At 39.2% G+C, this 27319-nt stretch overlaps 1 protein-coding gene across 1 annotated transcript in view; it reads right to left on the bottom strand.

Annotated features, from left to right (window-relative positions):
* HELZ (helicase with zinc finger) overlaps positions 1-27319 on the bottom strand; it is an 86569-nt gene that overhangs the window by 20978 nt on the left and 38272 nt on the right. The window contains exons 13-24 of the mRNA XM_033138868.1: positions 27099-27278; positions 26480-26584; positions 23110-23288; positions 21553-21671; positions 18676-18821; positions 16433-16580; positions 14523-14706; positions 12728-12956; positions 10093-10297; positions 5368-5419; positions 4137-4339; positions 42-249 (exon numbers count right to left, since the gene is read on the bottom strand). Of these exons, the coding sequence (XP_032994759.1) occupies positions 42-249; positions 4137-4339; positions 5368-5419; positions 10093-10297; positions 12728-12956; positions 14523-14706; positions 16433-16580; positions 18676-18821; positions 21553-21671; positions 23110-23288; positions 26480-26584; positions 27099-27278 (1958 nt within the window). The remainder of the gene's footprint in view (positions 1-41; positions 250-4136; positions 4340-5367; positions 5420-10092; positions 10298-12727; positions 12957-14522; positions 14707-16432; positions 16581-18675; positions 18822-21552; positions 21672-23109; positions 23289-26479; positions 26585-27098; positions 27279-27319) is intronic.

Genomic DNA, 27319 nt, shown 5'->3' with positions numbered 1-27319 from the left:
GCACGTTGCCCCGCTTAAGAATTTGAAAAACAAAAACTTACTGCTTCGATTTTGTTCAAGTTGCTCTTTATCTGAATGGTGAAGCTGCTGTTGCCCTATACTAACGGGTGAGTGATGTCCAAGACCATAGGGTATAGGAGACCCACGTCCATGTGCTTGTAACAGATTCACATTATACGCCATGGCTGCTTGATGAGTAATGATTCGAGGGTCAACTGCAAACCTACTCTGATATCCTGTCCATGGTACCTATGTGATAAATAAATATGAACCATATTGTTTACATCTTTGTAAGCACGCACACTTGGAAAAATATACAGTACGAGTGAAAACCGAGGATCCACTTAATCTCCCAAAATAACTAGCACAAATGAATGGGGGGTGTACTTTCAAAAGTCAAAGGGCACGTTTTGAAATGGCAAACTCATTTGGTAACCTAATATAGTGGTACCTTGGTTCCCGAATAGCTTGGCCCATGAACAAATCAGCTCCCAAACATCGCAAACCCAGAAGTAAGTGTTCCGGTTTGCGAACGTTTTTTGGAAGCTGAACGTCTGTTTCAGCTGTCGGCATTGTTTCTGGGGCCAATCAGAAACCCTGCCTTGGTTCGCGAACGTTTTGGAAGTCAAACGGACTTCCAGAACAGATTGAGTTCAGGAACCAAGGTACCACTGCACAAGCAAACAATCTTCAAAACAACAAACCTCAATAGTGGATGAGTGGCAAGTCTAGAAGCCCTGACCTACCTCAGTTACCTCCGAGGGCATTTTCCCCAGCCTAGCTGCCACACACGTTTACAAGCCTGCACCCCTTCTTCCAATATTTGGGAACTGCTCCCTCATTGGCAGCTTCCCTGCCTCCCATAACTGTTGATCCTGGTCTGGTTGTTTCTCTGGGAGACGGAACCCTGGTTCACTGGCCCTCACTGCCCTTGCTATTAAAGGTGCCTTAATATTGAGTCAGACCACAGAGCCCATCTAACTCAGTCTTCACTGACCAGCAGTGGCTCTCCAGTGTTTCTGGAAGAGTTCTCTCCCAGCCCTACTTGGAGATGCCAGGGATTGAAGCTGGAGTTTCCAGTATGCAAATCATGCGCTCTGCCACCAACCTGTGCAGCCCTTCCCTTCCTACACATCCAAGCAACCATAAGGGAGATTTTTATACCACTGTGTGCCATTTGCCGCCGCTGTTTTACTTCTGGCTAGGTCAGTCATAACCCAAGTAGTGCAGCCCCTAACAGAATCCAAATTAAGAGTTTTATTTAATTTATTGAAATAATTTTACCCCACTCTTCAGTCAAACAAAGGCTCTTGGAGCAGGATGCAGATCAACAAAAGCAAGGCAATCCCTGCTCTCAGGCATACAGTCAAAAATATGAAGTTGTCCACTTCTGAACCAGATGATATATGGGCTGATATATATGGCAGTGAAGTGGTACAGCTGTAAACAATCTGGTTAGTATATAGGGAAGCCAGTATTTGGAACTCATGCTCTCTCTCCCCACAGCCTAAAAGGGGTTTCAGATCCTGGTTTAAGGATACTTTTAGTCAGTGCTTTTTTTCTCAGGGGACGCAGGGGGACGCATACCCCTAAACATTTTGTGAATCTAAGTTTTGCCTCATTGAGGGGCAGTATTTCGAGATGAGTAGGAAAATGAGAGTACCCCTAAACTTTTTTTTTTAAAGAAAAAAAGCACCAATTTTAGTTAGCCTTGACTTTGGTTCATATTGTTGGAGAAGAACAACTATACTGGTGGGGGGTTACGTACCAGAGGGTAGCCTACTGTCTTTTAACCAGGGTTAACAAACCAACAGCATTACATCTTCACTGGCCCCTAATGATAGTAGACAACAACTTTCACTGAAGATTTGCTTTAAAATATTCTTTCAATCTTATTAAACGGTGGTTTAAAAATCTTTTGAAACCTTCACAGATGGACTTTAGCCTTGAATCATCTGTTCCTTAAAACCACAAATAATTGTGAACCACAAATAATTGTGAATATATTTCTTTGTGTGATATCTTGCCAAGACACAGGTAGTAATAATGTATAAGCCTATCCACCTAACAGCCTTTTAACATTGCATTTAAATAAAATACAAAGATTTGGATTATTTTTGTTTGATATTAATAGAAAGCAAGATTGCATTACAAAGATGCAGCTGCTAAGCTTCATATTTCATTTAACTGTAACCATTAAATGCTGCCTTCTGGTAACCTAGTTAGGGGGAAAAACACCGTCTAAAATGAATGGAAGCCAATGATCTTGCTATGTTAAAGAAAAATGGTACCAGATGGACCGAGCAGGAATATCTCCAAATAGAAGTTCATAGCAAGCCCCAAAATAGAAGTCATGAACAGGATTTCACAAACAGGCATCAAATGGAGTCTGCATTTTATATAAACACAGAGCGATTTTGATTTACTTATCCTTGCTGAGTTTAGCATTTTGAAAACTGGGAGTGTCAGCCCTCTCCCTATGTGGGCATGGGGGCACCAAAACAAGTGAAGAAACAGGAAAATATTATAGGTGCTTGGCCTCAAGTATATAGATGGAACAGGAACAGAAATGTTTAAGGCATGCCCTTGAGATGTTTTGTACTACAACGCCCATCACACCAGCCAGTTCAGGGATCAATGGTGGCAAAACTGAGTGCCGTTGATTCAATCAACACACGCAGAACTAATTCAGGTGGCTGACCTGCCGATAGTGATATTCCACGGTTCTGTTCAGTTTCTGTTTTTAAGTGACCCCCAAGACTTAACTGCAGGTTGAAAAGCAGTTATTCTTTGGCTTATGCATTCCTCCCAATTTTGTCAAGCATACACCAAAGTTTTGAAGTTGACAGCACCGTGGGCATAGTCCATATTACGCCATACCCTAGCCTTGTTCAAATGCAAGAGTGTACAAGAGAAGAAGAGGCTGGGGGGGGGGGGTTATATGCGAGCCTAAAGCCTGCTTCAAATCTATTCTGTATGGCAGTGTTACATCTGCAATAGCTCAGAAAAGGATAATAGGTTTCTATTTCTCAAGTACAGTGGTGCCTTGGGCTAAGAACTTAATTCATTCCGGAGGTCTGTTCTTAACCGGAAACTGTTATTAACCTGAGGTAACACTTTAGCTAATGGGGCCTCCCGCTGCCACTGCACTGCCGCCACACAATTTCTGTTCTCATCCTGAAGTAAAGTTCTTAACCCGAGGTACTATTTCTGGGTTAGCAGAGTCTGTTACCTGAAGTGTCTGTAACCTGAAGCATCTGTAACCCAAGGTACCACTGTAAATAAGTAGAAAGAAACCCTAGGGACAGACCTAAGTAATATATCCAAATGTTCTATCACATTCCCAGGAGGCAAATTGGGGGCAGCGCTTTTGGTACCATTTTTCGACTCCTGAAACAGTGCAGGGAAGGGGTTGACCATGGCAGGTGCTTCATGTCTGTTTTCTCTTCCTCTAAAAGCTGCTGACCCTGCCACTGGCTCCCAGAGAGCTGATGAGAAAGTCTCATAACAAAAAGTTAACATGGCTCTGTTTTTGTTAAGAAAAAATATTATAAAGGACCATCTAGTCTGAACCATGGGTAGGCAAACTAAGGCCCGAGGGTCGGATCCAGCCCAATCGCCTTCTAAATCCGGCCTGCAGATGGTCTGGGAATCAGTGTGTTTTTACATGAGCAGAATGTGTAAATAGAATGCATCTCTGGGTTATTTGTGGGTCATAAGAATTCATTCATTCTCCCCCCCAAAAAATATAGTCCGGCCCCCCACAAGGTCTGAGGGACAGTGGACCGGCCCCCTGCTGAAAAGGTTTGCTGACCCCTGGTATGAACTGAATGAGCTCCTAAATGTTTTCAGTTACTGATATATCAGAACAAAGTAAAATTTACTGGTTAAACCATTAGCCTTAGAAGAGTTTTGCTATGAGCACAGCCCTGAGCTGAAAACCTGACACCTCCGTTTGCAGCTTGTAACTTCATTGTGCCCTGGGCACTACCTAAGTAGTTCTAACTTTGAAGAATGTGGTGGTTAATTAGCACTTTCTATGAATATATATGTGCAGTGTAATATTTCCCCAAAAAGCCCTGACCAAGCATTTTCAAATTAAAGAGGATGTCATCAACATGAAAGGGTATACTTACGGGCAAAGGCACAGACATGACCATATTTCCTCCATAAACAGCAGGTACATAAAGAATGCTTGTCCCAGTGTGAGGATCTATCCTTTGAACTGGACTAGGAGATTTCCCAAGGTTGGGATGAGGCCCAGAAGTAGGTGGAGGAGGGGGAGGAGGAGTATAGGCTCTGATAGGATTTCCAATTAAAACAGAAGGATTGGGCTGAACTGGAAAATAAACAAAAAAAAAATCCAACATGGATGTGAAGGTTATGGACTGTCAATACTTTCCCCAATACTTTGTCAATATTTGCTCAATACTTTGCAGGAAAAGTAGGTTCCTGTTGGAAATATAGCTGGCATTTCAGCGAGGTCTTTATTTTCTCATGTGTACAGAGTTTATAGAATTATCTCCACTATTATGTGGACTTTAATAATCAAGCTAGATTTGAAACCCTCTTTTTTCCATCAAAGCCTTCTGGTCTTCTGTTGTCATATTCTTTGATAGCATTTTCATTTTCCGCTGGTTAATCTTAAAACCTGTTAATGTACCAAGCTCTTTTCTCTTTCTTTCTTCTTCTTCTCTCTCTCTCTCTTTCCTTTTTGTCATGTTTTTATCTAACTTAGATTAATGTTGGATAAAAAAGATATTGGAGATGAAGTTTTGTATTTCTTTTTATAAAGTCTAATAAAAATTATTATTATTATCAACAACAACAACAACAACAACTGGGCCAGGCTGGTAACCACCAGGTTTAAACAAGGCCATAAATCAATATGTTTGACATAAACACTTAAACACACTGATAGCCTATTCAGATTTTATTCTTCCTCACTAGAAGGATCTCTGAGAAAGACAGAAAGGGTCTTGATACCACTCATTACCCACTCCTCCTTCTGTAAACACATTGCAAGAGGAAATAAATTGAGGGGTTCCTCTATTATCTGTGTTCTGGATCTCCACCAATCATGGGAAATTAAAATTCCATCAGTTTTCTTTCTGAGAATCAGGAAATATGCCTCAAACGCTATGGGATATTTCATCTGGTCACTAATTCCTTATCCCCACAGGGAGTATGGAAGCACAACGCTTCCTTATGACAATCCATGGGAGACATTCCAAACAGGTCCATAGATCCTTATTCCGACATCCTTCTTTCTCACCACCCAAAAACATTCATTTCCACTGAGAAAATATGCAGATCTGAAACCAATCAGCAATGATCCCCACCAACAATAGTTCACCAGGTGCTTACCAATTCCATCACTTTGAAAATGGTCATTCTGATTATGGTGGTGGCCTTTCACCTTTAAAAAAAAATAGTGATAAAGTCATTCTAGCTATATAGCTTAGTATAAAATGCGTTGTAAAGATTATATCCAGTTGTATCTCCCTGCTTATGGAGAGTTGTGGACTTGAGATATCAATATTAATTTCTATAAAGCACACAGAAGCTCAGTAAGTGATAGAAGCTATACATATTACACTAAAATGAAAGAATAAAAATGAAATAGGTCAGAAGCTTGCAACTGAGAAATTGATATTTTCTAAATAAATTAGAAACTAGTGTGATAAATTAGAAAATTTAGCCTTTTAAATGCACAATTGATTAAGTGAACTCAAAAGGTGAAACTGGTATATCATGAAACATTTAGTTCTGCTTAAGTAAGAACTAGGTAACTATAACACTATAAAAGAAATAATCAATACTGACTTGGGCTTTCCTCCAAAGTGAATTAATTAGATTTTATTAATTAAATGAGATAATTATATTATTCAGGAAGCACTTCCAAAGACAAAACTTTAAGTTCTGATAAATATTTAGAATCTACCCAATGCTAAGGGGTCGAGATTAGAGATAACTGTACAAAAATTTATTTCTTGTTCTTGTGTGTTGCAATTTGGTTCAAGTTCCTGCTATGCCACATTGCTTGTTGGATGATCTCAGTCCAGACACTATATTTTAACCTAACATTTCATAGAACTGTGGGGTGCCCTGAGGATTATACAAAAATATCATGTATGTATGTATGTATGTATGTATGTATGTAAATGCATACAAACTCATGCAATCATTTTAGAAACTGGAGAGAAAATCCCATGTGCTCAATTTAATATCTCAGAGACAACACAGAGAACAGCTGTTACGCCTGTATGCCTTGACCCAATAAGACCAGCCCAATCTCTCAGATGATACATGAAACAACAATAACACGTATCTAACTGAACACTGTTGTAAAATATTCTCCTTATTATATGAGCAGATTTTGTCAAGTCAGACATATCTAATATTATTCGCTTTCTGAGCATATTTACACACAACAGCTGAATATGCACAGATGGCAAGACAAACCAATGGCCAAATAGTATAATCTAGGGTGCCAATGTCAGAGGCGGCTCAAACATAAAGTCAGAGGTCATGATGCAACTAACCTCAGATCCATAGCCATCTTCTAATTAAGCAATATATCTGCTGTTCATAGATAATAGTGTAGAAGATACTGACGCCTGCTTATCAATATGTGGCCAAGCTCCCAATGTGAAAACTCACTGATGCTTAAGAACATGAACTTCCCAGGGAAAAGGCAAATTCTATCCAATTTTGCAGCAATCTGAACAAATTAATCAGTACTCTGTCTATAGACAGCTGAACTACAAATAAAATGGATTAGGAATAAATTATAAACTGTTTCACTACCTATTAAACAAAGATAATGGTTTGTTAATGTTCATAAACTAAGAAAGCAAATGATATTTTCAAAGACCAGATACTAAAACATTATTTAATCTGGTATAGTGATTTATTTACACATGTATGGTTTACTTAACAACTTTTTCCATAAGAGAGACTTTGACATTTGTTTTGCCATGTTTATCACAGTCGCTTTAAAATGGCTTTATTTCCAAATGTAAACAGCAAGTCTGTGAACAAATGGATTTGAAAGCCTGTCTTGTTTCATTGTTTTATCTGCATCTAACACTGCACCACCTGGTGATTCTTTTAAATGCAGCTTTGCTCTTCAAAATAGCCTTGCAGAGTTCTGTGCCTGTGGTCACGCAGCGATTTCTGGATCAAATAGACTTATTTTAAAAGTGAGTAAAAGTGTTTTTATTTTTAACCCATCATGCTCTGAGTTTTATCTCCATTCAGCTTGATTCTTTCTGACTTGCTGACTGCAGCTACAAAGAAGGGTGTTTTAGGATAAATTATTCTACAATTCATACTACAAATATTTCACTGTGTTTAGATTTGCTACACATTTCTAAATAGGTCACTACTACCTGGGCCATGATAGTCTCTTTTGATTATAGATTACTACCTGGCGCACGTCTTTCACACACTTCTTTGGTACCTGAGTGCAGCAACATTTAAAGTAGGGTTTTGCAAACTTGGGTCTCCAGCTATTTTTGGACTACAATTCCCATCATCCCTGACCACTGGTCCTGCTAGTCAGGGATGATAGGAACTATAGTCCAACAATAGCTGGAGACACAAGTATAGAAAACCCTGGTTTGAATCATTGGCTTGCCTTTCCAGTAATTAGAACTAAAGCCCTACTCTGACTCTTATGGTAGTGACACCCTGGCAGGTTATCTGGTTAATGTAGGATTGGAGATTTATATGCAAGACTGGACACCACAAGATGGTTTCTATGAATACCTTCTATTTAAACACAGACTTATTCTTTCACTACTCTGGCTCCAAGCTTTTCTTCTTGTTTCTTCAAAACTAAAATATATTACAATATACAGTAACAGCATGGCTTTTACACAAACCCAGAAGGCTAGTTAACAGACTTAACCTACTGCAAACACAGTGTTAATTCCCACAACTGTGCTCTTAACAACTACTTGGTTTTCTGCAATGGAATTTGTTGTGGCAAGAGAAACGTAGAGCTCCCAACCCAGTTTCCCACTTGTAACACAAGTCTAGATATGGGAAGGGGCATTCATGGGTAAAGGAGAACTAAACCATGCACCTCGCCAATCCTATTAATACCCCTGCCCTGCATTCTCTGTTATCACAGAAAACATAGGATCATACCCACATTTTTGTGTAGATAACATCCAAGTTTGGCCCTCGGATTCTATGTTAAAATTAAGGTATACTAGCAACTTTAAAGTTTATCATTTAGCATGTACTTTTCATGTACTGTTTCTTTGTCAATGAGAAAAGAAAGAAAATAGGTCTGTGGGAAGATTGTAGGTTTCAGCAGCTAATTTCATGACTAACTGTACCCTTTAAAATAATTTTCTTTGTGTCTCAGAAAACCAGTTTTTATTATGGTACAATGCATGTCAGAAATATTATGAGATTCTATCTTCTAATTAAAAACCAACATGACAAAGTTCCAACTTATACACCTTATTGAAACTTTTGCAGAAATGGAAATTGTATTAATATGGATCTTGAAAATGAAGAGCAATCTTTGGACATGCAGTTTCCCAAAAGACTAACATTTCAAAGCATTATTAATAGGTTTCAAAAGCTTCATTGTATTACAGAAAATAATGAATTTTGATAAATGAGTATTTCTAAATATAATAACTCTTTTTGAAAGGTTCACAAAAGATATTCCTTTCTGTGCTATCAAATAAAATCTAAAAAATGTAAATGAAAAACAGTATGAATTTGAAGTTTTCATGTAGATGTTAACTTGCGACACAAACATAACATTTTGAGAAGCCTTCTTGAAAAATGGGATTGTTTTCCAATGATCTAATACAACTCGTTTTAATTATGCCAGCAAACACGGTCAATTAAAGTAATAAGTCTTATTAATACCCTTGACAACTAAATATATAATATAACATTATTCTTCATAAAGACAAAGGCCATTGTATGGTTTCACAATTCCTGCCACTATCAATTCTCATAGGAACATTTTATTGTTACAGCCTTTTAGATAAATATGTTTGGCTTCCTGAAGAACACTATACCAGTGCAATAATGAGTAAATGGTAAATGAATTCTGCACTGTAACAGTTTTCTAGGCTGCAAGTAACCATTGTTATTAGTATCATCTCCTGCAAAGTGTAAGGTAAGGAATTATACTTTTCACATCAATTCTACCAGCTTTTGGCTGACTTATTGCCATACATTTTAGATAGCTGCTTTATATCTGGAGCAAAAAGCTATTATGTAGTAACAACTTTATTTTAACACACAGGGTGTGTATGTGTTGTTAAGGGAGAGGTAGTACCTCTTGTGGGGGAGGCTCCTAGAAGCTCCTAGAAGCTGCAACAGCAGCCACACCCCGGGAACGGCTTTGACTGGCTGGCTAAACCAAGTGAGGGTAGCCGATGGGTCTCAAACCCTTGCATGCAAAAACAGGCTCCGGCGGAATGAGCAGGTAAGACCAATAGTGGGTCCAATGGTCAAGAAGGTGGTTTCTGCAACTGCTGTATAAGGAAGTGATGTGGATGTGGGTCGTCAACCTGGGAAAGTAGTCCATCTAGGAAACGGAATAGTCTGATCCTAAAACTCCACCGCCTTGTGGGATATGTTTGGAAGAAGAAAAGGCTAAGGAGTGGACCCTACACAAAGCTGGAGTGGAGTCCCTTGTACACCTCTTTCCAGCAACTCCTGCAGCCAAACTGGTGCCAAACTTATTGCTCTGCTTTCCTTGGAACCACATCAGTAAGGCTGAGAGCCTTGTCATCCGTGCAGCCCAGGAGCTCCATACACAATGCATTGCCCAGGCTTCCGCCCTGGGGAGGTCATTCAAGTGCTGTTAATGCAGCAGTTTTGACTTCATCCCTGGAGGTGCACTCCATTGCCTCTCAAGGCAGATACATGCCAGCAATTTTAACACACCCGGTCATATTAGGAACTCCTCAGCCCAGTATCATTTCTACTCTTTATTCACATAGGGAAACAGAACTACCAGTTTTGCCCATGCAGCCATACAACTTCTCAACAGGTACCCCTATCGAGCCTTGCAAGCTCTTAGTAGCTTTGTCCCAGGTAAAACTTTACCTTTGGTGGTGACTGCTGTGGTTTGTTAGTGTGTGATGAATGCTGCTGTCGCAACGCCCGTGGAATAAATTCAGGAGCCAGCGGATTCAATACATAGGTTTTCTTTAACTCCAAAGCTTCCAGCTGAGCCTTGATCTGATCAAATGTGATACCATGAAGACTTTCATTTTCATGACAAAGGGCAATAAACCTTTCCCAAAATTTCCTAAAAAAGCCAAAAGAAAAACAATACTTAAGTTGCTTGTTTGTAACATACAAATTTTACAAAATAAGCCTTGAACCCAGTACTCTGCTATGCTTCTATTAGTCACTCTGAATCCAGTACTGTTTGATTATGAGACAACCTAGTATTGCATGCTTCTAAAATAATAAACATCAGTATTCAACCATTAGGAAAGTTTTCTGACAGCGTTTCTTAAAACATATTATGTTACAGAAGACTTAGTGCCAGAACGCCTATAAGGTTTTTGCCTTTGCTAGTAGACTCTTCAGAAATTGCACACTTGTACTAGGACTGTAACAACTGAAACATGCTCCTTATCTTAAAAGAAACAAGTTCCAAACAGACCAATCTAAGCTGTTTTTAGCATTTTAAAAAATCTAATGAATATATGGACGTATTTCATTTTTATAGGTATTGTGACAGATTTGTGCCTCACTTTCAGTGCATGCCTACTCAGAATTAAGCACTACTGAAATCAATAGGGTTTACTGCCAGGTAAGTGGGGACAAGCTTGCAGCCTGTGATGGCTAATTCTATTTTAACAAAACAAAAAAGTCATTTCCTTTATAATCCTGTTTAACTTAATGAAAAGTATGCCTGAATCCTCCAGCAGTTCTTTTCAACAGGATGTTATCTACAACTGACAGAAAGAAAAGAGAGGCATGCTAAAAATAATTTTTTAAAGTTTGTGATAGAGAAATAATCTAAAACTGAGGTTCACTTAAATATATATGCTTTTTAAAATATGCAACTCATGTAAATGACATTATTTTGGTAAAAATGACATAATTTGAATAGAATCTGATGATAGATGGACAAAGTAGGTAAACATAAAGCCTCTATTTCATGATGCCATTGTGCATATGTATTTGGTATGAAATGAAAGCACATTCCCAGTTTTTACCCTACAATGAAGATCTCATGCGAGGAAAGAGAGATTACTGAATTCTCTTCCATTTGTGTTTTCCCAGTAAATTCTCACTGACCACAGTTTATCCCTTCAATGGAGGCAGCAGTTTTCTAAATATTATAATTTAAATTTCTGCCACAAACAAACCCTTAGGCTATTGTATAAAAGATTTAAAAATGTAAATATATATATTAAAAAACTGTAAGCATCTGCAAGCATGTTTTTGCTTCCATGAGACCAAGAAGAAGATCTATGGTTCCCCTCACTCTCACATACAAATCTCCCATACTCCATCGCTCGTGTTCTCCCCTCACAAAGGAGAAACAGTCCTACTCCTGCTCCCCTCACAAAGGAGAAACAGTCCTACTCCTGCTTCTTACTTGAATGTCACAGCTCTGAAACAGTAAGCTGAGATATGCATGAGCCTTTTTCTCACACACGGAGCCCTGCACCTCATACAAGGGAGAAGCTACAAGACTCCACATGTGAGCAAATGCCTCATGTGTATCTCAAGATACAAACTTCAGTTTGGGAGGGGAGGGGAGGGGAGAGAATGAGGAGGTAGTCAGTGTACAGATTAATCTTTTCAAATGTTGTGCACATACCCCTGCCCATGATTTGTTAGTTTGTGAAACTGTTACTAAAGAGTAAAGCCCTGTTACTTTCTCCCAGCGTGCTCCTGTCCCTAAGAGAGGAGAGATGAACCTGCAAGCCATTACTTCGTTTGCAGGCTCCATCCTAGGCACTGAACTTCATCCTTTAGGGACAAAACAGCACCATATAGCTTCCTGGTTGCCACGAATGAACAGAACCAAAAGTCTTTCAGTTGCTCTGATGTCAATAAGGCTCTTTTGTTTCTGTTCTGGCTTATGGAAATCAGAAAGTAAAAAGATGGGGTTTAACTCAGTCTAGCTCTGCAGATTATCAACTAGGGTGTAGTGTTGCAAAGGTATGTCCCTTTGTTTTTTAGGTAAAATTGGGAAATTATAGTTACTAAGCTTTGGAACAAGCCAGGTTCAAACTATTTTACCCCCATCTGGAGTCTGAAGCTGTACAGTTCAGGAAGAGCTTCATGATGTGTATTATCTATAATGTGTATAGATCAGCTCTGCCTTTCACTTACTGCCACTAATTAAATTTATCAGCAAAATGCTGCTGACTAAGATCTCATTGCCAGGAATCTACGTACAGTATTAGGCCCAGATTGCGCTGTTGGCGCATGTACACTGGTAGAAGAGATGGCAATCCCTTAGGTATTAATGATAGGCCCTAAACTACAGGCCAGGAGAGACAGAGAGTCAAGGATGCTGCTTTCTCTAAGCCTCAAAATATCTGAGTATGTTTGGAAACTCAGCAGAAACCAGCCTAGTGGGGAACAGCACACATATAAGCATGGCAATGGATTTATTTTCTAACTACAAGCTGACTGTCCATTACCAAATACACAGTAAAGTTTTCATAGGTCCTATTCACTGTTTGTTCACACCCCACATTTGGTGTACCTGCATCTTCCAATGGAACACAGAGCAATAGGGTCTCCCACCACAGCTACTAGGGACTGTGCTCTTGTTATGGCTGTGTTGAGAAGTTTGTAATTGGACAAAAAACCATAATCCAAGTCTTCAGTTGAATCTTCCAATAAATGCTCCTTCCGTTTTATTGGTGTTTGCTTGTGTTTGCATGTGTGCCGTGTTCGTACCGTGCTGAGAAACAACACTCGAAACTGCTTTCCTGAAGAAGAGGGAAAAGTCTGAGATAATTTTAGCCAATTTCTTTGCTGGACATACAACCATGTAATTCTGGCAATTGGATAATTAGTGCTCAACTAAAAAGCTTTGTACTAAAAAAAATTAGAAGAGTTTAACCGATTTGAAAATGCATTACAAATAGCCAGAATCGTTTACAGGTCAAAGTCTTCATCTTTTACTATAGCAGTAATTATGCTTGATCTTTTTTTGGCTTTATACCCTTTATTTTTCACCAGTAACATCTATTAATGTGTGTGACATTAAGTTCACAGGTCTTTTTTTTAATCCCCATTATTAATCTTAGCCATTAAACCCTTCTATGTTGATAAAAGACAGGCCGTGATAATTTGGCTGCGGTCGTTAATTTCTACTGCCCCATCAATTAATCTTCACAATAATTAGTCTGTGAAACTGCAAAGGAATATACTAATTTAGAGTTCAACCACAGGACTCCATATAGGAATACAGGGCTATGTCTGTGAATCCATTTTCAGGAAAAGACTAAAGCTATTATGAAGTTGGAGCCCAAGAAATAACAGGTGACCCTCCTAATGTTGCTGAACTATAATTCCCCTCACCTGCAGCCACCATGGCCAATGGTGATATTTGGGTGGCCACATGCTAGTCACCCTGTTCTAGTATATTTTTTATTTATAAAAATATTTATAAGCCACCCACTCATAAAATACCATGTCAATGCACAACAATATATGCAGAATATGATGCATACATGGAGCATCAAACATGTAGAGGCTTCCAAATTTTCTTCCTTTAGCAGAGGAACAATCTACACATTAAATGGGAATCCATAGAAAAGCCCTCTACAGATAGGACTGGGGATCATGTCCCATGCAGTTACACAAAAGAAGTGAGTTACCGCTTTGGTATTCAGTGACAGGGAATTATCTGGCAATAAACTGTGGACCCTGCTTAACACTGATACTATACAGCAGTAACAACTTGCAGACCATGTCAGAATAGTACTTCCTATATATTTAGCTATGCTGATACCCCTGATCATTAGGTCCAGTCACGGACGACTCTGGGGTTGCGGCGCTCATCTCACATTACTGGCCGAGGGAACCGACATACAGCTTCCGGGTCATGTGGCCAGCATGACTAAGCTGCTTCTGGCGAACCAGAGCAGCACACGGAAACGCCGTTTAGCTTCCCGCCAGAGCGGTACCTATTTATCTACTTGCACTGCGTGCTTTCGAACTGCTAGGTTGGCAGGAGCTGGGACCGAACAACGGGAGCTCACCCCGCCATGGGGATTCCTACCACCGACCTTCTGATAGGCAAGCCCTAGATTCTGTGGTTTAACCCACAGCGCCACCCGCGTTAACTGTAACTACGATCTAAATTACATAAATTCTTTTATTATCGCCAGGTACAAACACGAAGTAAAAGCTGCTTTATGTTCAACAGCTATTAGGGTTGCAACTTAAATAAAAAATCAGATACAGTAATGTAAGCTGTTGATAACTTTGAGGTCGTTTCAGATTCTCTGCCAAGTTCACAGATCCTTAGATATACAGGAGCTACTTACCCTGAACATTTAGCACTCTTTCAACACTGACATCAGACAATCTTTTTTTCCGAAGCTCTGCCCGAATTCTGAACACTTGATCAGCATATGGTGTTACAACACCTATGCTGCCGTCATCCAGTTTCCCCCAGGCTACAGGCCACTTTCTCCTCAGTTCTTCGACACGTTCTACAACTTCAAACACCTTGAAGGGGAGGGGAAAATCAGGCTAAGCACTAGCTTTTTCTGGTCTGGTATAAATAATTTGGATAAAATCTAATACTTCAAAACAGGTTTTAACAGAAGCATATATATTTTCATGATCCTCCCCCATGATCTTAACACGATAGTTTGTAGGTGTCTCACCGCAATGATGGATACTGTATCCATAATTGCTTTACATAAGCTATTAGAAGGGCTCATGAAATTAGTAAGGAACCTAAGCTACTTAAAGCTAACAGTCACTTGTTGAATTAGATAATGCTAATACCCATTTATGGATTTTTCATATTTCACTACAAATTTGTTTTCTTCATACAGTACTTTGAAATGTGAAATAGCACACACCAAATGCTGCATATTAATGGGTCACACTGCAGGTGGCCTCTTTATGGGTCAATACAACTGTCGTTATTTCAAAATCATTGAAAAAACATTGCACAAATGCTCCAGGTAATAAAGATGCACAAATTTGTCACAGATTGTTTTTGTAACATGACACTACAGTATTGTGGCCTGTCAATCACATACCAACCTGTAAGTTGTCAGATTCTCACAGGTGCTTGCAAATGGGTGGGCTGAAGTAGCACTTGAGAAATCTGAGGACGACAACTCAGAGGCAAGTACCAGTTGATCATTTTCCAGGTTGTCTCAGGTGCCCCTCCACAACATGAGCCACACAAATCCTATACAACCCTGTGATAGTTGGTTAAATTGTAGACTCAGATAGGTTTTATCCATTAGAGAGAACACTGTGAAGTGGCTCCCAGTCAGTTAGATTATCTGAAGGCAGACTAGGCTCAACCTAGCTAAGGGGAAGGCTGAGATTATAGGAGAGGCTGGAGGTTTTATGGATAGGGTAAAAGAAAAGCAATCCTAGAAAGGATTTCTCTGTCCCATGGCACCGTGTAAGTACTGAGTTACCACTGTTATTAAACATCACTGTTAAAAGTGTCTGTTTCAAACAAAGTATTGTGCCTTATAAAAGTAACCATTAAGCTACAAACTCTTTTGAGTGAAAACATAGTTTCTGGTTTTTTTTTTTAAGTGCCTCAACCTTACTTAGTTTATCTGGGTGTGGGTTGAGTGGCCGCAGGTCCCCCTTCACTTATTTGTTAACATCCTGCTACTGGGAAATAAAAACACTAACCCATGAACATAAAACACCTCTGCCGTGGGAATACAGCGAGGATTTAACCAATGACGCACAATAACCAAGAACAATCTGAATTTCCTGTCTTTAGCTGCAACAGGGCGACGTAACTGATCCATGGCATGTATTCATCCACCTCTGGAGAATAATTTGTAGGTCCTGGCTATATAAAACTCCTAGAGGCTGAGATCTAAAAATATCCCATGCCTCTTCAAGCAAGTGCTACAACTTGAGGTGGCCAAACGAAAGAGCCAAACAGCCAAAAAAACACTCATGCACTAGCATCCAAAAGGCCAATCGGCACATCCTTATGATACGATTGTCATCGCCTCATCATGGGCTGAAATTCAAAACAAGGTGGCTTGAGAGTCATGTGAAAAGGTCCTTGCTTAGGGACAAGTCATACTAATTTTCAAGCAAGCACTCTCTATCTCTTAGGGTCTTAGACTAAGACAAAGAACAAGTCATTCTTTTTAAAAAAAACTTTCTGGAACAGATTAAGTGGAGTGAAAATTATGATTATCAAGAAAGCAATTAAAGGTGAAACCCAAAGTGCTACCTCTGCATTGTTGTAAAAAGCAGTACTGTTTTTTTCTTGCACATCTTCTCCTCGTGCCGTGAAGAAAGTCAGTGGGTAGAAATCCTTGTGCGCTGGCTGCTTTCCACTTGCCATCAATTTGCCCTCATAGAAAAGTTCAGATGTGTAACTGCAATGAAGTAAAACGCAAAGTAAAATATGGAAGCTATGTGCTGCTTTAAAAACTCAACACCAAACAAATGGATAAATAAATAAATAGAATAAGGTTTACAGTGAAAAACGGCTCCTTCCCAAGGATGGTATGGGGGTGGCAAAAGAGGGGGAGAAATGACATATAGGCCATTGTGCCCTTCCATGCCTCTCCCACAGAAAGACTGAATGAGGTTGAAGAGGAGGCAGGCAAAGCTTATTTCCCAGTTTGCACTCCTTTTTCCCTGTCCCTGTACGAAGAGAATTCTGTTCCTTCATTCTCCTGCCCCAGGAAGCAGGGTGTTTGTTGTTGCTAGGTAGCAACCAAGTCATTTTACAGAAACAGAAGTAAAGTATACAGTGTCACGGAAAGGGAACATCCTCATGTGCCTAAATTTCCTTTTCCCACCCTGGAAGATAAATGCAAAAACAAGAAGGTAGGGTTTCTGTAAAACTTGTTCCTGATCAGGGCTGCGGAGTGCCGACTTTTTAAAATAACCACTGGACAGATTAATTTAACTTCAATGGTGTTTCTACATATAAATTAGGATGAACAATTTATTCCTATCCAGTGAGAATGCGTCTACTGTCTATGATACAATATTCAAACATATTTTGAACACAGAGCACCTAAGACGAGAGTCTGATATATTACAAAGGGCAAGAGACATAAGACACTGATAACTAAATTTGTATTAAAGGGTATTTAAAACGTACACATTAATAAGGCATGATGTTTAAGATAAGAAAAATCGAACATGACGGGTGATGTGGAACACATGCGCATCTTTTTAGCTTTTAAGCGCACCATGAATCTTGGGCAGAATTCTCTGGAGCTTTCCAGATTCTTTATAGCATTGCAACATCAAAATTAATTAATTATCATACGGCCCGTTATGATTGCTGAGAGCTTTAACCTCCCCCCACACACAACACACTCATTTAAAGATATTTATAGTTTAATTGCCTAAACATTTCTCTGCTCATATTTTAAACTAAGAAATAAATGTCTTTATCAATAAGCCGTTAGAATTCACATAAATGGTGAAAGCAACTGCTTTACAGTCAGTAGCAGCCAGTGGGGCAGCGCAGATGCTGCTCACCTGCCTTTCAAACACTGAGCATTGAGGAGAGTGGGGAGTCAAGCACAGGGGGCGAGGCGTGTTTCGGGTGTGGGGTGGGAGTAGCCCAATGCCTCTGCCACCACATCCAGACCAAACTTCACTCCCTATGCTCCCCCCCCCCCCCGAACCAATGATGATTCATTGTGTTTGGAATACCCGTGAGCATTGTCACATCACCTGTGCCACCCCACCAACTGCAAGCAACTCTTTTCTGTATCATCCTATGCATGGCTACTAATTGAACTTAACAAGGTTTACTTTGCGGTGGGCATAGGACCACAGCCTCTTGTGTCTTCACTTTATCCACGGAACAAGTAGAGCCCAAATTGTTGTTGTTCAGTCGTGTCCGACTCTTCGTGACCCCATGGACCAGAGCACGCCAGGCACGCCTATCCTTCACTGCCTCTCGCAGTTTGGCCAAATAGAGCCCAAATAGTGGATTATAAACAGAGTCTCACCAATGCTTACACTCTCACTTTCACTTGTGAGTTGGATTCACTCCCAACTGTTTTGTCCAAAATCAACACGTAAGTAATATAAAACAAAACCACATATGAGCCAATTTTTTTAAAAAAATTTTTTGAATAAATCTCTTCCACACATCAAATGATTATCTGCCAACTAAGTCTGAACTTTTTTGGAAGCTTAGTGCATTTCCTTTAGCTGCATCAGCTAGACCGGTTTTTGTCAACTTTCTCAAACTTTGGCTGCAGCTTCGGTAGTACCAACCACAATTAAGGAAGCCCTGATAAATCATTCTAAACTTCACAAAATAATGTTCTTATGTTCATTTTAACATAAACACTAGTATTTTATTATAATAGAAGTTCTAGAAGAGTGTTTTCAATTTGAGACTGCAATGGCAAAGGACTTTTTTTAAAAAAAGTTTTCTATTAGACACTTGCATCAGGCACGCAAAAAGTGTGATACAGTGAAAAAGTTCACACCTACTTGATGATAGCTTCATGGGAGCGATAGTTCTCACACAGCAAGATCCTGCAAGGAAATTCTGCAGGGTAGTGTTCATAGAGACGGTCAAGTAGCGAGACGTGAAGATTTCTCTCTCTGGCAAACTCACTGTAGACAAAAGGACTAAGCTGCATCAGAGAAAAAAACGAAAAGAAAATGTTATTTATGAGCTTTATAACTGAATGATCATGTCTGTGCACAACATGATCTCATGCTGTGTTGTAAAAGATCAGGAAAAACTAACTGCAAATCCATAGAAATAGCATTAAGTGTCTTAACCTAAAGTGAAGAAACAAGTAGGATGACACTTTATTCATAGCTTGCTCCCTGTACCCACAGGCAGCAAAATAACATGATTAGCAATGTCTGCAGCTCTTGTAGCCCCAAAGCAAAGACCTGTCTCAGTCCAAATCTAAAAACCTGAGAATCCAGTGCCTGTATTTGGTTACTATATATATTTCATGACAAGACAAGGCAGCCCAGTCCTAAAGCTACAAGCACACTCTTCCTTGTTAAAAACAACAACTGGAGTGATTTCCTAATTTCCTGTGGCCAAAAGAGAAGTACTGGATAGATGAGGACATGTCAGGAGCTCCTATTTATAATCAAGGAGATCATCAGAGAGGGAATGCTCTCTCCCAGGTGTGCCCCAAGGATCAACCTACAAAAGCCAGCCAGCGAAGCTGATTCACCCCACTGGGCCAACACCAGTCTGTAGAAGGCCAGGCAGCTACTAGGATCATGCATCCACTAGCTTCCAGCCACAGAGGAGGTTCTCTACCGAAACCTACCTCACAACATGGCCTCATCCTATGCGACGGCATCGGGCTATTACTCTTACCCTTCTCTGTCTTTAATAATAATTTTCACCTTTCCAATTGCCCTCTTATTCAGTTCCTATTCTGTTGCAATTTTTTATTCTACGTGTGATAAGACTGCTCTTATCCATAAATTTCCCTCTGAAATATATGACTTTTATTGAAATTAAGCTAACCTTTTGCACTTCTGTGATTCCTGCCAATTTTTTTTCTTATAATAGCTTAGCAATTCTGTCTCCCTCAAAGCCCACACCATAGAATTTTATGCTTTTGTCCTTTTCACATGTGAGCTTTCGCATCTTCACATTATTTTTTTCATGTGGAATTTGTGCTCCATGCTTTCTTTCCTATTCATCTTTGCCTGGCGATTGCCTATTTGCCACCGTTTCCTCTCTTTTATTATTCACATGCACTTAACATCTCTTCTTTCTTCATTTCCTACTCTCACAGTCATTTTAACATTTATGTCAATTTCACTTCTAATATAGCTATTTAGCATTCTGGTGGGGCTACCCTTTGATTCATCACTAGTGATCATACTCTGAATCTTGTTCTGAGTTACCATTTTGTGCTTTTTTCTGTTGTTGTTATAAAAAGTGGTGCTAGTACTCATATCTTGATAAATTGTAAAATCCGTTTCCCCCACTCCCCTCTTCCTGTACTCTCTTTCCCACTTCTTTACTAAACTTGTGACGGACTTATAATAATTTATTCATAATTATTTAAGGTCCTCTTTTGAAACTGCAAAAAGGTCACAAGCAAAGTGTTCAATCACCATGAATTAGATACCTATTACTATGTCTTTTTTCCTAAACGAGGAGAGAAATATATTTATATTTAACTGCACAAAATGCCACAGCTCATCAGCTTTTTTCTTTTCCTAAACAAAAATAAAAAAATTCCTTCCAGTAGCACCTTAGATACCAACTAAGTTTGTTCTTGGTATGAGCTTTCGTGTGCATGCATACTTCTTCAGTTCACACATCCTGATAAATAGTAAATGGAGGGAAGTCAGCTAAGTTCTGATGATCCCCATTGTGGAGATCACACACACAACATGATGCTGTTGCTATCTAGCAACAAGGAACATTCCCAATTTTAGGGAAATATACACAATGGCTTGTATACATGCACATTCAGTACACACACCATACACAAGGCAGACCACAGACACAGATGCATCCCTCTCTCAAACACATAACACATATACAAAACCAAACATCTCTCTTTCTGCCCAAATTCATCTCTCTCACACAGACCACATGCATACTTCCTCCTTCCCCTTCTCTCTCTCTCTCAACTCTCTTTGTTCCTTGACATGACATTGCTCTAAAAAAAAGTTGTTGGTATGGAATAACAGGGCATGCCATGAGAAAAAAAGCTCTGGTTATACTGTACTGGTTATTTCCAAATGGCTTACTCTGCCTTAATTCATCAATTTTCTGTTTTTTAAAAATCTGTTCTCCTCTGTTTCCCTTCTTTCATTTTCTATTCTTTCCTTCCAGCCATCTGATTCTGCTGTTGCTATTGTTTCTGCCACCATTTATTTTCAATCTATTTGTCCTGCTAACCCACAACCATGATTTTGATCTTCTCCCTAACAAGCACAGGTGTATGCTTTCTTGCTTCATTCTCTGCTAAAGATCATTCTTTTCTCCTCTTTGATTGATTCATGCTTGATTTCTGAAACCTTCCATTTACTTTCAGTTCACTTCTTTGGTCCACTCCTCTTCCTATTCTAGCATCTCTCCCCCATTCAAGTGTTTTGTTTCCTTATCGGTGAAAAGCAAGCAATAAATATTGCTTCTTTTCATGTCTGACACCGTATCAACTTTGATAATTTTTCTCATTCTGTCGCCTTTTACAACAGAAAAACTTCAACCGTTGTCAACAGTTGATTTGTAAAGGCACGTATGTACAATTGAGAAGTCCTACCCCCCATCTCAACAGCTCAGGGTTTGACAAATATACTTTGTTGGTAATTTTCATTTCCCTCAAGAAAAGATTTATATGAGGTAAGTTCAAGAATACACAGTCTTACTTGCATATGGTCTCCAGCCAAGACAATTCTTGTATTTTTACTTGCTAATGCTAGAGGCATGATAGTCTCGCACTCCATTGCCTGTGCAGCTTCATCTAACAGAATATGTGTAAAAAACCCTACAAAACAGAAACAGACAAAATGTTAAGTAGCAAGTGATAAAAATGGTGCTAATACTATCAAAACATTTAGATTCAAGACTGTGAACAGACTGAAACCCAATCAACACAATTGATGTATCTTGTAAGATGGCTGATTTCGGCAAGTTATTCTCAGTAAACAGAAATCTCCTCCAAATCTATGCCACCAAAGTTGAGATCAAAGGTAAAGAGGCAGAATAATTTAGACCAGTGTTTCCCAAACTTGGGTCTCCAGCTGTTTTCGGGCTACAATTCCCATCATCCCTGACCTCTGGTCTTGCTAGCTAAGGATGATGGGAGTTGTAGTCCAAAAACAGCTGGAGCCCCAAGTTTGGGAAACACTGCTTTAAACATTCAAGAGTGATCTTTTGGCAGAATTTTATCCATGATGATTTCCTGGACCCTGTTAGAATATGTTTCTTATAATAAACTATTCATCCTTATCTATGGTAAAATCTGCTCATAATGTTATCTCTTCTACCAGAAACACCTTGCCCAACAAAGGACTTTTCCAGAGTATTTTCAGAGTAGAAGGAAAGTATATTTCACCTGTGAAGGAAGTACAGTTGGCATTTACCTGAAGAGTAGTTTTCCACTGACAGCACAAGATCATCAGCTTGGTTGGGCATTGGCTCTCATTGAAGGCAGGAGCTAACTGGATTATGAAAAATACCTACTTCCCAAAATGTTCATCCTGCCTTCAACCAAAATGTAGTGTCAATACTCAATCAACCTGGTAACCTTGTTCTGCCAATAGAAAAATGTGGTTCAGGTATAAAACATTTGTTTGTTTATTAGTTTTTGAGAAATCGCACAACAGGGATGAGTACAATAGTGTAAGTTTCTATCCAGTGTTTCAACACTTATGATTATGCAATGAGCTTTCACTAACTAAGACAGAAAAAAAATTGTGGACTATTCTTTTTAATTTTTATCTCTTGTGAACAGTTGTATGCAAGTACTCACACTAGCTTTGCAAATAGTTAAATGGGCTTTATATTTGTCTGGTTTGTCACGTGCATATATGAAGTAATAAAAAGAGGTCCTGGCTCTTCATACCAGTGAGTACAGGCAACTCCACATCCAAATTACGCACAATTGCACATACGCGCAATGCGCCAAACCCAGAAGTAGCCCAAAATGTAACAGAAACATCACAAAAAGGGGCAGAGTGGGCTTACGCATGCTCCACCGATGCATGTGGGGTCCGGAACAGAACCCCTGTGCAAAACAAGGATTGCCTGTACCCATACACAAAAACACTGGCTTTATACAGATAAGAGACATGGAACAGTCTGGGCACAGTATTAGTTTCCCACTTCCTCCAATTTGCACAGAAAGTCACACAAACAAATACATGATTTTTAAATCACAAAGAGAGGAACACAGAAATATTTTTTCATGTACATTTCCTCACCAGGTTTAAGATCCAGCTGACATAAATATTGTGAAGTATTCAAAGTAACCACTACTACTCGTTGTTTAAGAATATCTTCTTTCTGGGGCATCTGAAAGGTGGAATGTGTGCTTGAAATCAAACAGTATTGATGCACAACTGGGTGAACAGTCTTTACCCAGCGATTTCTGAAATACACCCTGTAATAGAAGAAAATATCTTGATTTTTGCCCAAAAATTTGTTTTGGAGGAAACAAAGCAATTTTTTCAAGAGTAAACAGACATAACTTTCTTGTTTTTTCACATGAGTGCCTGTGTGTGTGTGTGTGTGTGTGTGTGTACGAATGATTTTAAAATCAGTTGAGTGCTTTGGTGTATCATGTCACACAACTGACTGTATACTAAAAAATGCTTCAACTCCATTCTTTTAGCATGCCGATACCACAATCCTCTAATAAATCTGTTTTTCAAATACAAGTGGATAATCCCTTTGGCTGTAATATATCAACATGTTTTGAAGTACTGTAAACAGCAAATAATTGGCTGGTTTATGTGACCTTAAAATAGTAACCAGTTACTCTGTAGCTTCAATCCAATTCCCACTTACCTGACAGTAAGATCCACTGAACTAATGAGTGTTATTTCTGAATGGGCATGTGTATGATTGCAGTGTTCTACACTTAAATGCACAGCAATTTTTATTTGATTCAGTCAGAAGCAGTGTTGTCAGCCATCCCCTGCCTAGTTTCTCCCCATCTACTCCACCTTTCACTCCTTCATTCACTTCTCCTTCTTCCAACCCTCAAGCCCACTTTACTTCCTCCACCTCCATTCACCTCCTCCTTCTACTCCTTGGTTAGTTAGTTCACTCCTTTCTACACCTGTTCTTCTGCTCATGTGCACCTTCTCCCTCCTCACCTTCTCTTGCCACTTGTTTTTCTCACTTCCACCTATTTTTTCAGTGAAGGATGCACACTATATACAGAATAACTAGGTCGAATAATGCCCACAGCCACCTTCAACTAAAATAACTGACATACTACAAGCCAGCATATCTGATGATCACCCTCAAAAGAGCAGGCAAATGTTCTTATAGGAGAGGTGATTAAACCAGACCCAGAAGAATCCAGAGAACCAGTAGGTTCAAGGACTAAAACTGGGGTGACCCGGATTCAAATCCTCACTCAACCAATGAGTGAATGGTGATCTTGGGCCACTCACTCTCAGTCTAAACCTACCTCACAGGGTTGTTAGGAAGATAAAGTAGATGAGAAAGAACCAGTATGCTACAGAGCTGAAGGGAAGATGGGATATAAATCTATAATCCTTCCAACATGGGATTACGAACATTCAAAAGCAGCTGTCACAGACTCTGTGGATCACTGATTAACAGGGACAATTGGCTGAATATTCCAAATCCAGCAACTCCTGGGTGTTTCAAATGGGGGGGGGGAGCTTATCGGTCCTGAGATATGGTTAAGATGCTCTGGAGACATGGCGGGCCATGATGTGCAACAAAGGAGTCTATGATTCTCAACAAAGGGCCACACGACCATTAGACATATGCCTTGGGTGCCTAGAAGCCTAAGTGATCAGAGAGAGTAATGAAGAACAGAACATTGAGCTAAGAGGCTTTTGGAAAGGAGGAACTGATTGTAACATGAGATGGTTAGATTGGTTGCAAAATGGATCTCTATGTGTATCTCTATTAGAAAAAGCAGTGTGGCACAAGCAGCGTACATGAAGTTTCACCGGACCGTTGTTTTCCTATCTTGCCCAGTGCTGTTTCTTTCAAGTGGCAACAGCTCTCCAGAGTCTCAGGTATTTCTAGTTCTGCTATAGGAGATCACTTGAACTAGAAATGTCAGAAACTGAACCTGTGACCACCTGCATACAGAAGCATGTGCTCTTTCACGGAGCTCTGGACTCTCACAGAGAGCAGGCGTGCATCAAACAGCATGAATTTGCACAAACAAATGAGCCAAACCAAATGCTAAAGAGGAAATAAAGAAAGAATCTCAAGAGTGACTAGCCAATGGGACTTCATGAAACTGCTCATCTAGCCCCCCCATTTCAGCTGAGTATGAACAAAACAGGTTTCCCCGGGGTTATCTTTAGGAATGTATGTAGCTCAACAGCTTGTTACAAAAATCCAATTCTTGGTGCATGTGCTCTGTTCAATCCCCATTCTTGATGCAGAGGGAGAAGGTGCCAAGATTTCTTTTTCTAAAGTACTCCCCACCTGTGGAGCAGTCAGAATGTCACTTTTCAGCTGTATTATCTAAACATGTCCAATTGTTTGATAAGGATCACTAAGTGGGATTCCTGCTCTTGGGAAGGGTTTGGATTTGAAGTCTCAAGACAGCTCTGCCCCCTCTACTTTGCTATGGAGTTGTAGAGGAAAATAGGCATTGTCATTCCAAGGTAGTGTCAAAGCAGGAGAGGAAAATGTGTGCCTGGAGCCTGGTATTAAGGTAGCAACAGGACTAGAGCAATGTTGTAATTTCAGATGAAATTTTGTCTAATTTTATATATGAAACATTTGCTTGCAGAAAGCTTCCTTACACAACAGACTATTGTCCTGGCTACATACGGAGGTCAATCACATTTTAATAGCAGGTTTTGCAGCCTAAATGAACTCTGATCTTAAATTAAATCTAGTCTTAAGCAAATTTCTAGGTATTCCAGATACAAATATACACAAAGTCTTCCAAGGGGTCATTTTTGACTCCACAGGAAGGAATAAAATTATCTTGTATGATTTTTCTTCTGCTCATTCTCCTAATATCTATGACAAGTTCATTTAATACACAAACGGCTTGATACTGAACTAATTTTGTATGATTTTTAAAAATATATTGCTTCTTTTTTCAGCCATTTGCTCGAAATGTTGCTCTGATTTTAAAAACACCATTAACCCCCAACCAAAATCCAATTAGTACCTAGTTTTCTTTAAAATTACACCTTAAAATTACACCTTAGTAGCTTTTTAGAAGACCATATCAAAATTTGTTCAGTTAGAAAAGCACATATATCCACATAAGTAAAGCTTAAAAAAGGATGTCTTTTATCTTTAATGGACGAAACAAAAACATGTTGACTTTGCTCCTTAGTAGCTTTTTACAAGACCATATCAAAATTTGTTCAGTTAGAAAAGCACATATATCCACATAAGTAAAGCTTAAAAAAAGGATGTATTTTATCTTTAATGGACGAAACAAAAACATGTTGACTTTGCTCCAATTTGCATTTTAGTTACTGTATCAAAGTTAGGCAACATTGTTTTTAAATGCCAATAAACTTAAAAGCATTGAGGTTTTTCAAAACTATTTCAAATAGACACCTTTTCTTAAGATATTGTACAGATACGTAAGAAGCCTTAAAAAAATACCTGAGAGGTCTCGCCTGGGGATTGCCTGCTTCTACATATGGATGTAAATAATCCTTTATGTAGAGATCAGCAGCACTATTAGAATGGGTGCAAATGAGAATCCTGCTGGAATAAATGGTGCAAATAAAAAAGCAATGAAGAAACAGAAAATCATTCAAAAGCAGTACAAAAAAAAAATAGTGGCCATCTTCCTCACACATTTCTTTCAGTGAAATTAGTCTGCAAATTTTATGGCTCAATGATGCTTCTAACTAATTTCTGTGGGAAGATTTAAACTTTCAACATAGGTTTTTTTTAAAACAAACAAACAAACATTGTACACAATCCTAATGTAGCTTTAAAATAAAGATAGCTATTAAATTCTACACAGTGCACAGCTTTCTAAATATACGGCAATGCATTTGTTCCAAATGATGCCAATTTTAATTCATTCTTCTAAGGGGAGACTACACTTTTAGACTGTTGAGTTCTTTCCTGAATATATATATATATATATATATACACAAAACAATGATGGATGGGTTCTTTTTAAGCTGGATGGAGATTCTACACTACTAACTTCCTCTTAAAGTTTGGCATTTGCATTCCAATTAAATATCTATATATTGGGCCACCTCACCTAGTATCCTGCTGTTGGAGTATGTGCTTGACTGCCTGAGCCAAAGTGAAGGTTTTTCCTGTCCCATAGGGACCGATGATAAGAACAGGAGGCAACTGTATTGAGAGTGGTGTTGTGATAGCCAGAACAGCCTCTTTCTGCTTTGCATTGAGCCGAGGATCCAACTGCTCATCCCACTGTCTGTACAATAGAAAGCAGATATTTAGCATCGCCAAAACATC

This window comes from Lacerta agilis, chromosome 2 (genome assembly GCF_009819535.1).
Source record: "Lacerta agilis isolate rLacAgi1 chromosome 2, rLacAgi1.pri, whole genome shotgun sequence".
In the NCBI taxonomy this organism is placed as follows: domain Eukaryota; kingdom Metazoa; phylum Chordata; class Lepidosauria; order Squamata; family Lacertidae; genus Lacerta; species Lacerta agilis.
The sequence above is the reverse complement of the archived record's forward strand: the minus strand, read 5'-3'. Positions and strand labels throughout refer to the sequence as shown.